The 12,319-nt window shown below is 38.1% G+C and overlaps 1 protein-coding gene across 1 annotated transcript; it reads right to left on the bottom strand.

The window, feature by feature from the left end:
* Positions 1 to 2,493: 2,493 nt before the first annotated feature.
* On the bottom strand, positions 2,494 to 8,898 carry LOC118825998 (macrophage mannose receptor 1-like). Its single transcript, XM_036596889.1, has 7 exons — positions 8,867 to 8,898; positions 8,488 to 8,637; positions 6,413 to 6,451; positions 6,112 to 6,326; positions 5,555 to 5,717; positions 3,014 to 3,374; positions 2,494 to 2,930 (listed from the first exon to the last, which is right to left on the bottom strand). Exons 3-6 carry the CDS (start codon positions 6,447 to 6,449, stop codon positions 3,070 to 3,072), a joined length of 720 nt encoding a protein of 239 aa, XP_036452782.1. The 5' UTR covers positions 6,450 to 6,451; positions 8,488 to 8,637; positions 8,867 to 8,898; the 3' UTR covers positions 2,494 to 2,930; positions 3,014 to 3,069.
* Between the last annotated feature and the right edge of the window lie 3,421 nt (positions 8,899 to 12,319).

Below are 12,319 nucleotides of genomic sequence, written 5' to 3' on the forward strand. Positions count from 1 at the left end.
AGTTCTCATTGTTATTTTGCAAATGTATTTCCTCTCACTCTCTGCCTGTTATTTTTCTTTATTCTTTTTCTATTTTGTAGTTTTTTGTTGATGTTTTTATTACGTTCCAAAAATGGGGTTTTGTTTACTTTTATTACATGTCTCCACCCACTGGAGCTTGTTCTGTATTTGGTTGTTTGTGAGTTTTTTTCTTTAACCATGTCTTTATTTTTGGATGGAAGACTTTTATCTATTTAGAGTATTATAGTTTCAGGCAATTGCTTCAGAGGAGACACGGTCCACTGCCTATATAGGGCATCAGGCTTGGTGATCTTTGAGCCAGGTCGATAAGAGAGGGGAAAATCGAAACACCTGAACACATGCTTTTATGTCCAAGCATAACCGCAACACCTATTTAAGATGGTTTTTGAACATGATGTGAATCTACACATCACTGCGCTCTGTTTTATCTGAATTTTACCCACTGTCACAACTTTTCTGGAATTAGGTTTTTGGACCTGAAGCACATCTATAATATAGTTATTGAAAGCTACCCAGCATTATTTATTCACTATTATTCACTATACTTTTAAAATCACATTGAAAGTGAATGTTTACTAAAAGAATTGTCACCTCGGCCTTTTAAAACATTCATTAAACTATTACTGTACATTTTAAAACAAGTTTAATGGTAACTCAGACCAAAAAATACTTCTTGTAAATCTGGTATGTTTTGTCTTTGTACCATATCATGAAGTTACTGACAATACCCAGCTTTACTGTAGTACAGTTGTTTGCAGACTTTGTGCACCCCTGATCAAATGATATGTTTTATTGATCTTCTGAGTGAAAATAAATGAACATATTCTCTACAGAGAACACACTTCTGCACATTTTAATGCACAATTACTGTTTATTTACTGATTTTAACATTGTCCATTTCTCTTTCAAGTCTGCATGTTGATCATGACTACAAGGCCAACTGCTTTGCATGGTGTGATGTGTGATGAAATATTCACAGATAGGATCCTCATGTTTTCATCACTTCTTAATAGTAATAATAAACTTTACTGACAGAGCAAAAAGTGGTGGAAATGTCAGAGAAAATTAGTGAAATTTATACAAAGTTCATACAACTGTATGTAGTTCATAAAGTGCTAGACTTCCTTTTTCTTATTTTGGAAAATTCATTTATTTGTTGAATGGTGCTCTGATTGTGATTTTGAAAGGCTGGTCATGACAGAGGTCAGATGGCGCAGATGTCATTTATCTCTAGGTTGATGTGCTTGATGCTGATTATATTCACAATCCAGCTGTTTTGTCACTTTTTTGTCACACGCTAAATTGAGGAGCTTTCATTTCATCAGCAAGGTTGCAGACAATAGTCAGAGCCACTCGGGTAGAATCTGAACCAGTCAGAAAGGCTAACCAAGTTCTGGAGCTGATCAAGTAGAATCATATCATATATTCATCATATATTGCTATTATGAGCCTAATATTTTTTTTTCTTTTCAGTGGCATGAAAGAGCAGCAGTCTCAGTAATAAACAGGGATGCAGGAGTGATTTTAGGATTGTTTAACTGCAGCTGCTACAAGTAAAAATTACAAAGATTAAAACTTGACAAAATGATTTGAATGTAGTAAAGACCATCTGTGCTTGTTTGAGAGTGGAGTTTGCCAGAGCAGCCTAGTATTGTTGTTTAAAATAATTTATTGCCGTAATGCCCTGTGCTTTGAATATGTTCTGCGCCACACATCAACAATGAGATTGGTTGTCACTCTAATTTGTGATTGGTTTCCACTCAGCTAATTTACATAAAGTTTTATGATGAAATCACATACATTTTCAAGATTTACAAAATATAATATAAATGTCTTCACGTTCAGTTTCACGCTCATGTCACCAGATCCATTAGAGCCATTAGAAAGCAACAGTGAGCAGGTCCTCAACAACATCTAAACTGCCACCAGGATAGCGTTATTGGATTGTCATAGTAAGATATTGTGGAGCTAGATGAATAGCTGCAATATTTCAGGCAGAATACATAAATTCTTAATGCATGCCTGCACAACATTCAGTATAACTGCCTGGACATCATGTACACAATACACATTGAAAACTATGATTCTGAACAATAGAACCACTTAAAACTCCCTGATTCAGTTTCTAAAGATGTGATAAAGAGCAGCTACAGGAAAACACCACATCAGTCTTACAAAGAATCTTACAAGTGTCGATTGTTGACTCCATAGCTTGTTTATTTGAACAGCTACAATAAAAGAACAATAAACTATGATCTACAAATCAAAAATATAAATAAGACATCAAAACCACTGAAACAATTTAGCACTGAAGAGAAGAGAAGAGAAGAGAAGAGAAGAGATGAGATGAGATGAGATGAGATGAGACGAGACGAGACGAGAAGAGACCAAATCTACTGAGAGGAATTTTGCCAATGATACAACATATAAGAATATGAGTATTTTTCATTGGCTATTCTGTAGTTACTTTAATTACAGCCCAAGTAAAAAAATAATGTTTCAGTCTTAAGCGAGTTTAAGTTTCTTTTAGTACACACTAAAAAGTTTAGAATAATTAGTACATATGAAGGACAATTTGTAGGCTGTATTATAGTTATTTATAAACATTAGCATTTTGATGAAGGATGAAAATAGCACTCAGTAGCATAAAAATATAGTATAAAATTAGTACAAAATATAGATTATCTTTACATATCATAAACTGTCATTATAAGCTTTATTTCTAAAGTCTTTTGCTAATAACTAAATAGAGAATCAGTATCAGTAATATGAATATGTGTATTATTAACTGAAGTAGGATATTTACATGACTTCATCAGAAGCATGTTGATGTAGAAATTTCTCTTACATATCAGTTTGATCCTGAACTATGAGGATCCAGCTGAACAGCCCGCATCCATTCTAGAGCTCTAAAAAGAAGCAAATAACATCAATCAGTATTATTTCACCATCAATATTCAGCTGTTAACAGATATATAATCCTCTGTCTTACTCTTAATGGTGCAGATGAAGTTGAGTCTCTGATTCTCTGGCAGACTGACCCACTGCTTACTTCCAGACTGCACCGCTCCTGTTCTTTCGCCTCCTCTGCAGTCTTCCACTCCCTGTCCCGTTCCGCAGAGCCCAGTTCTGGTAGCACAAAGTTGATCCACTCACCCAGAACCAGATACTTAAGACACAGGTGTGTCGCAGACCCATCCACACATTAGCAGTGGAGGCATTTTTAGTAATAATCTCCACCCAGTCCTGAATTTCGTGAGTGTGAACAGAGACCAGATCCACATGATTCTCTCTGCAGTATCTCAGAGCTTCTCTCCACGTCTTGTTCTGATTAATCAGGATGAGTGGAATCTCTGCGGAAGAGCGAAGAAAAAGGATCCAACCAATATATCAAATAGTTTAGTTATCATTGTGCTTCTCATGCTTTTTTGTTAGTGAGTTCAAAATATTGACATAGTAATAAATCGTGGATAAACTCATGCAAATACACATATCGCTACAATGATGTCAGTATTGATAATAATGAATTTACTATTACATGCGAGTGAAATTTGTACTGCATTCAAGTCTGAGAGTCTACTGTGTGCATGAATGAAGGGAGTACCCTTTACTAACTGTTGTACAGTTATGTATGAACCTTGTTAGTTGTACAAACCCCATTCCACAAAAGATGGGACAGTAAGAGCAATACTAATGAAAACAGAAAGCAGTGACTACTTAACTCTGTCTGACCTGTATTAAACTGAGAAAAGTGCAAAAAAAAAAGAAATTTGATGTTTTATATTATAAACTTTAATGGTTTTAATAAATTGTAAAAATATGCTCATTCCAAATTTGATGCCTGCAACACATTTTAGAAGAGTTGGGACATGAGCATGTTTACCACTGCGTTATATAACCTTTCCTTACACTTATTAATCATTTAGAGACTGAAGACACAAACTGATCCATTTTAGCTCTGCTGTCGTTTGGGGCCATCATTGTCATATCTTGCATTTCTTAATGTGCCACACATTTTCAAATTGAGTCCGTCTTAACGTACATCTATGGATGCAGTGATGAACAGTGTTTATTGACAATGGTTTCTGAGCACATGTGGTGATATCCATCACTGAAGTAAGCCGGTTTTAAACGCAGTGCCATCTGAGGGGTCGAAGGTTTTTCATTCGCTGGACTACCAAAATATTTTGCTTTTATGAATTTATTTTAATGTTATTATGCTCTGTAGATGGTGAAATACCTAAAATTCCTGTAGTCGGTCACTGAGGAACTTTATTCTTAAACTGCTGCTGTCATGCATCCGCCAAGTCCCAGCGTGGATCTGGACTCAATCTCCCAGACTCCTCTGGGAGATCACATGACTTCTGAACTTCCCTTTACTGCAGACACTCACACAGACTCAATCTCCCAGAACCCTCCAGGAGATTACCTCATGACTTCACGCTCCTATCAGCGCTCTAGATCTCTGGAGTACTAATGTTTGTCACCTGTGTCATTAGTCATATGACTTACTTACTTTAGTATATAAGCCCGGGCTTTAGCAGTAGATAGTTGCGAGGTTTTGTATCCATTTTGTGATCTACTGAGTGGTCTATCCATTGTTTGTATATTGTGTATGACCATTGCTTTTTGTTCATTTGACTCTGCCTTTTGCGCTGCCCTTGGGATTGTTTGCCTTATCATCTGTCTCCTGTTATTTGACCTTTTTGCCTGCATCTTTGACTACGTCTTTGCCTCTCCCTTTTTGGACTGTATGCCTTGTGTTAAGGTCATATGTTTGTATTTGCTGTGCCTTTTGGTTTGACCCCTGCCTGTTTTGTGATGACGTCTCTGGACTTTGAATCCTTCAGTAAAGCCTCATTTGTGTTTTACATCCGCGAGCTTCTGAATCTGGTTGGCACATTACAGCTGCATTATTGTCTGATGCATTTTTTTGTAAAGTGGTGAGCCTTGACCCATCCTTACTCCTAAAGGACCTTGCTTGGATACTCATTTTATCCCCAAGCATGATTGCATCACCTGTTTCAGATGTTTTTTGAACAGGATGTGAATTGACACATCACTGTGCTCCGTTTCTGACAATTACTGTCGATTTAATGAACATTTATTAGACTATTACTATACATTTCAAAACAAATTTTATGGTAACATATGGTATGGACCAAAAATTGGCCCTTGTACATCTGGGGGTTTTGTCATTGTATCATACCCTGAAGTTGCTGATAATACCCAGCCTCACTGTAATATACTTGTTTGCAGATGTTTGGGCAAGTTAACATGTCCTCTACAGAGAACACACCTCTGCACATTTTAATACAAAATTACTGTTTATTTGCTTAACTTACAGGAAAAAATAAAGCATAAAATATGGCTTGTTTAAAAATTATAGCACATTTTATATTTTATATTTTTTTTGTATATGTTTAAACTTTTGCATAAAAGTGTAATGTGGTCACTGAGTTTAAAAGAGGTTAAAAGTGAATGAACTGAATCTGTAACAGATGAACTGCAGTTATCACCTCATATTACCCACTTTCATAGCAGATAAATGGATGTGACCACTGGCAGCCTGCATCATTCCATCTGTATTCAGGGTTTTGCAACAACTGCACACACATTTCACCCCCACCGTTGTTTGGCTCTCCAGTGCTCCAGTATCTGTATGTGCAGTTACTCCCATCTGACCAGATCCAGCTCTAGAAACACATTTAACACCTGATCAGTGAACTGTTTAAACACTGACCTCTCAGTGCTCATTATCACACCAGATAAAACCATCATCACAGCCACATGAGGATTTTAGTGATTGGCTCTTTTGAGGTTTTCAGGAGATTGAAACTGCATTTGAGTTTAAAATGTTTTCAGCCAAAATAAAGTATTTTTGAAGAAAAAAAACTTATAAATCCAAATCAAATAGGGAATGTATGCAATGGATATAAAAACCAGCAGGCATAGTGGCTTGTGAACACCTGCAATTGCTGCAGTGTTTTGGTCAGTCACTGATGAAAGATATTTTCAAAACCTGCATCCAGTTTCATTAGTCGCTCGCCTTCTGAAAGTGTCTAAATCTAAATGTACATGATTTCTTACAGTGTTGTCATTTTTATCTTTTTGCTTCAGTCCGATCCAGAAATTGCCTGCTGTTCTTTTGAGAACAGATTTTACAGCTTCCATCTCCTCTTGGCTCTCAATGGTTGCCAGGTCAGTGAATTTCTCTCTGCAGTATTTCTGAGCGTTGGTCCAGTTCTTCTTTTCTTCCACCACATGAAACTGATGAGTCCCACAGAAGGAGAGAGTCCACAGAGCTGTAGAGATGAAAGCTCTCATCAGCATGACAGTACAGTAATGAAGCAGCAGAGAGTTTTACAGATGATCATGAAGCTACACTGACCTGAGAAAAGCAGGATCAGATACAGAGCTGAACTCATGACTGTGGAGAACAAGAGAGACACAATCCACACATTAAACACCTCAACAGTCTTTACTACCAGTACATTAGATCATGCTGTTTAACAGATGTTACATGTAGTAGCACTTAGATTTTTTTTAGAATGGTGGTGATAGGAACCAGGGGTCAGCATGACATAAACACATACCCATACATAACCACTTTATTTACTATGCAAAATCACCAGTGAACCTGCACATGTCTTCTGAGTTTATATATGGAGTGCTGATAATAAAGTGGTTGTAAATATGGTGGGCGGATACTTTATGGATTTATTCTCTGGCTTCAGGTGTCTGGTTAACTATTACTGTTATTGTAAACAATTTGACACAGTGAGTTCCTCTATAACAGCATTTCACATCAGATCACTCTGAATGAGTTTGTATACATCATAACGATTGAGTTATGCAGAAATGTTGAAAAATTGGTGGAATTGCCCTTTAATAAAAAAAAAAGGGATGGTGACACGTTCAAAAATTTCAAAGCAAAAATAAGAACTTACAGGAAGTGATTCACTTTCAGGTATTAAAAAACATTTTTTTTTGTATTTTGTTGTAAACAGTGGGTATCACCATGGACTGTTTTAGCTTCTAATGGAATAGATGAGTTTAATAAATGTATCTGAATGTTGTTCCTCTGGAGAATCAGAAGAAAAACACCATAAACATGCAGACAAATGTTAATGTCAACGCACATTTACAAGAACAGCAGGCATTAGTTTATCTGACCAGGTACCAAAGTAAATAGTGCTGTATGAACTGTCTGGTCAGATAAAGTCACTGAGTAATAAAGCAGTTTCAGAGGCTGGACGCTTATGCAGATATTAAAAGCAAAAGATCACAACTACTGATAGACAGGAAAAGAAGAAGAGGAAAGAACCACAGTGACAAAACATTCCAGAGCCTGAGAGAAGAATGAGAGACTATAAGTGAAGTGGAGATGAGCTGTGAAGAAGAACAGGTGAGAGGACCGTCACGCCATGTTAGATTAAAAGAACATACAGGCTACAAAAGTATCAACATGACATTTTAAACAGACAGAGACCTGAGGACTTTGCTAGTCCAGGTTCCACACAGCAAGAATCAAACACATTTAAAACTGAGAACACATGTATAACATGTTTGTTCAGAGAAGATCTACAATAGAGCAACATTACATGTCTTTCTAATGTAAATATTCAGCCAACCTCTCTGCAATGGGCTTCATAGGTCATTGCTTTATCTACATAGTTAAAATGCCAGATGTCATTTCAGCAATAATCATAAATATATTTTATAAGTAGGTTATAAATTATGACCTACAGCAGCAGCTTAAACTCACAAACTACAACATGGAACACATTCAGAGAGCAGCAGCGTTTTATCTGAACACAAATAAGCCTGTTAATCTAGAGTATAAACTAAACTGAGAAATGTATAGTATATATTACATAGAGTATCGTATATATACACAATATCAACTGTTCAGTTTGGTCTGTTTTTTATATCATTGGGCCTCATTCACCAACCATGCATAAGAAGAAATGTCTTCTTAAAACCCATTTATGCAGTTTTTACGAAGATTCTGATATTCACCAGTGTTTCCTTATTTGAGACTTGTTCTTAGGTAAGAACAGAATCTACACACACTCAAGAGCACAAAGGTGTGAACAGTTCTGTGGTTTAAGGACACATCATGAATCTGATGTAGACTTTTTCTTGGGACCTTTCTCAAAAAGGAAGATATTGGTGAATGAGGCCCAGTGTCTCTGTGCGCTCAAAAAGACTGCTGTCTCATTTTAAAGTCATGATAATACATAAGAAAATCAGCAATGTACGGGTTAATTTTGTGGGGCGAGATTAATCCTATTCACAATTCTATCCAGTCCAAGGCTAAGCTAAATCCCTGTCCTGTAAACCGACCTGTTATTTATTGAAAAAATAAAGCGTGTCTGCTAAACTTCAAATTAAGAATACACACATTCACTCTGGCAGTAAGTTAAAGCTCAATAACATTAGAGTCTTAAAGGTGTTTCTTACCTGTTACTGCTGATAAAGTTGCTCTGTTAGTGTCTGTCTGTGTCCTGCTGATTAGTGTTGGCAACTGAAGTGAAACTGAGGCCACAACAATGCTTTCTTTGTTTTTGTGCTTCTCAGTCTGTTTTTATGATGATTTACATGAAGGCTCACCTAACCATGCAAATGAATGAACACACACAGTAAAACATTGAGATACAACATGAAACAACCTTCTCAAACACCTTTAGTCAGTAAATCATTTCACAATTGCTCGGTTTGTTGTAAGAAAAAGGAAATATAGAAATTCAAGCAAGAATTAAGAATGATTGACTGTGAGTGTTTAAAGGGCAGCAATGCCTGGGTCCAGGCATTTCTGTGGCCTTCAACTTGTGCCACTTACCTAACCATTGTTGCGGACCAGCTACACCCCTTCATGGCATTGGTCTTCCCCAATGGCAGTGGCCTCTTTTGTGCACGCTGCCACGCTGCAAACATTGTTCAGGAACAGTTTGAGGAATATGACAGAGGTCAAGGTGTGGCCTGCCCAAATTCCCCAGAATTTCAATTCGATGGAGCATCTGTGGGATATGCTGGAGCAAGTCTGGTCCCTGGCAGCTCCACCTCACAACTTACAGGACTTAAAGGAGCTGCTGATCTCAAGAGGTCAAAGTCATTCTGGTACTCAGGACAGTGTAGCATTTTGTACAGAGCGGACAGTTCAGTCTAGGGCTGAACCACAACTGTTCTGAGGTCAGCTGAGAACCACTCACTGCTTACTGTGTAGTTTCATCACTTTTTCCACATCGAATCTCATAAAACCCTCTAAAACTTCTGAGGACCTAGGAGTCCTAACACTAGTCACGGCACTGATAACGTTCTGAAGCAATTGTGGATAGCAGTGCTTAGTAAGCAGTGATTGGAGGGTTGAGAAAACAAGGTGGAGCCTGGCACATTTTGGTTGGCCATGATGCAGTGAAAGCGCTCACAGAAAGCAAATCAAATTTCATTGTCCTAAAAAAAAAGCAGCATAAATATTCTGTCCTCATTTGACTGAGTGGCCTGTAACACTGTGGCTGCAGCCCTGAGTAGAAAGTATTATCATAAAGGCGTTTCTAAATTTAACCTCATGAATGGAGGAAAGTGAAAAAACCCTTCTGAAAATACCGAGGTCTGGACCTTTAGGTGTCCTTATAGCTAGTTATGGCCATGACCACAGGGCACCTTCAGAGGCACACAGAGGACCAACGGCATATTCGGCAGGTGATCATGTTTTGGCTCATCAATGTAGATGCAGGGTATGGGGTCTCTGTAAAGCACTCACTCTGGCTTCATATATGAAGACTGTTGTATTGGAACCATGGCTACTTTTAGATCAGAGGTCACTAATAGGCGGACAGCGGTCCGAGTCCAGACCCAGACACTATCCTATGTGGACGTGGACCTATAACCGATAAACTATGGAGAATTATTTAATTCAATGATGTGGCCCTATTTTAATTGACATAACTTTTCTAGCCTTTACGGTTCCACTTTAGCAGCCCGGGAGACTCACAGACCAATCGTACATGTGACGCTATGCAGCCAATCAGATCCATGCATTACGATGAGCACTGAGACTTGAGTGAGTGACTTGAGTCTCACAGGGGAGGGACGAGGTTAGAAACAGCAGTCGGAAAACAAAGTGAGTCAGAGAGAAGTTGTTTCACATGTCGTGCTCTAAAAAGATAAAACTGACAGTAAATGTTGCTGAAATATGACTGAACTGGACTTTATTTGATTTGACATTCAGTTGTTGACTGTATAAGATGCTGATAAACCTACTGGGCCACTTCAGTAAACAGTATATGGCACTGAATCATGATGCAAGTTAGACATTATGATGTTCCGGATCTTTGCTTGAGGATATTTTCTCTAACTGGACCTTATTGAATTTTAATTAAAAACCTCTGCTCTAGACTATATTATGCCATAGTCAAGATTAGACTTTGGAAGCCCTCCCACACCCTACTACTATGTGAAATTTTAAGAGATTTGTTAACTGTGCAACTAGCTGATATGTGCATCTCACATTATATAAAACAGCTAAGCCTTAACAGTCTTAGCAGAGCGGAAAATGTTTTACACAAAAAGATGAAGAATTCATACATCGTGTAAGTTATCATTGTGTAGATATTCTGGCAGTGTGCTAAAGCAAAGATAACCCGCTAAATAAAACTCTCATCTCTCTTGCACTGCAATTAAAAATGAAACCTTTCTCAATTTTCAGATGCCAGCCACCTCACTGACCAGGCCTGTAACTCCCTCACATGCATTTAGCAGGTTTAAGTTTCTCCACAAGGGGAAGCTGTTAGCTTTTTTTTATGGATTGCTGAAAAAAACAGAAAATTCATATCAACAGGAGTTCATGAACACATATCTGAACATATAATACTCCAAAAGGTCTACAGTGGAGTCACTAAAAGAGGTACAAATTCATTTAATGAGGGACCCTCAATTTCTAAGTGCCTTAAAAATCATTTACAGCTGCAACAGTATAAAATTTGACATTAAATGTATCAAATAATTTGACTAATACAGTAACAATACCTGCATTATTTGTAGCGCTCTTTGTTCAAGCTTGCATATAGTTTTGTCCCCATTAATGCTCCTGCTCTTAAGGCATTAATCATAACATTATTATTACTATGCACCATCAAGTCGATTCTGACTCCTGGCACTTACATGGTCAGTAATTCCTTATATGATCCTGTCTTAACATCAGCAGAAACATTGGCACTCAAGAGGGAGGAGGCAGGGCTTTCATAGGCCCATGAAGAACAGCCTCTCTCTGCATGGGCCTTTTGGAATGGATCTTTTCATATATGAAGAGGTGGGAGCCCACCTTAACTCGGTGAAAGTGACCAGTCTTATGACACATGTTAACCAACCAACATATTCAAAAAAACAAGACAAATTTACTCTGGCAATGAAGAGCAATGACGTGGATGTTCTAGGTAATTGCTTATTCTATCTATAGCAGGTGGCAGCTTGGACGAAAGCAGCTGCAGAAGTTACAGTTAAAGTTAGAACTGAACTTTTTCTCCAGAAGTGTATTTCACCATCCTGATCTAAACTGCTCTTTGCTGTGTCCTTTTTGTATTGAATTTCAGGAACAAGAATTCAGTTGAACTAGATGTGTCCATATCTCTTTCAAGCCTGCATGCTGATTATGACCACAAGGCCATCTGCTTTGCATGGGGTGCTGCGTTCATCTGTATCACCATGTCCTATGTAATGAGAACATATTTACATAGCACAGTTTTAACACAAGTTCACAGAATGACCTGACAGCATGTCATTGGACTGTGGGAGGAAACTGGAGCACCAGAGGAAACCCAGGGAGAAAATGTAAACTACCCCCAGAAAAGATCCTGGTCGCCCAACTGCGGAATCGAACCCAGGCCCAGGTGTGAGGCAACAGATTGCCTCTTCCCTGATAACCAAAAACACATGGGACAATACCACCTCACTGATCTAGGAAACTAGACAGCAGACTCTGACGTGGTGTGAATGTACAGGCTCTTACCTGTTTCAAAGCCCAAGTAGTACAAATATTCAAGCAGCTCTTGTAAGCTAAGTTGGGATTGTGCTGGTGAGATTTACCCAACATAAGCAGTCCTGTCTCACAAGAGACAAAACCCCCATAAACAGAGTTAGAGTGTGTGCTGATAAATCTCCCAATGAAAGCACCAAGATAAAATGAGCTGGTAGATGACTGACACCTAAGCATACCTCTAAGTCAGGGAACACCGTCTCCTGTAAACCTAATCAGAGATATGCTGGTAAAGTATCCAAACTAAAACACAAATTAACA

This window comes from Colossoma macropomum, unplaced genomic scaffold (assembly GCF_904425465.1).
Source record: "Colossoma macropomum unplaced genomic scaffold, Colossoma_macropomum, whole genome shotgun sequence".
NCBI classification, from domain to species: Eukaryota; Metazoa; Chordata; class Actinopteri; order Characiformes; family Serrasalmidae; genus Colossoma; species Colossoma macropomum.

Bases quoted from the DNA above. Each gene is read 5' to 3' on its own strand.
- LOC118825998 (XM_036596889.1), bottom strand. From the start codon at position 6,449: ATGAGTTCAGCTCTGTATCTGATCCTGCTTTTCTCAG. The intron at 6,327-6,412 runs GTCAGTGTAGCT...TCATCTCTACAG, and splicing joins TCTGATCCTGCTTTTCTCAG to CTCTGTGGACTCTCTCCTTC. The intron at 3,375-5,554 runs GTGGGTAATATG...GCTCTTCCGCAG, and splicing joins TCCATTTATCTGCTATGAAA to AGATTCCACTCATCCTGATT.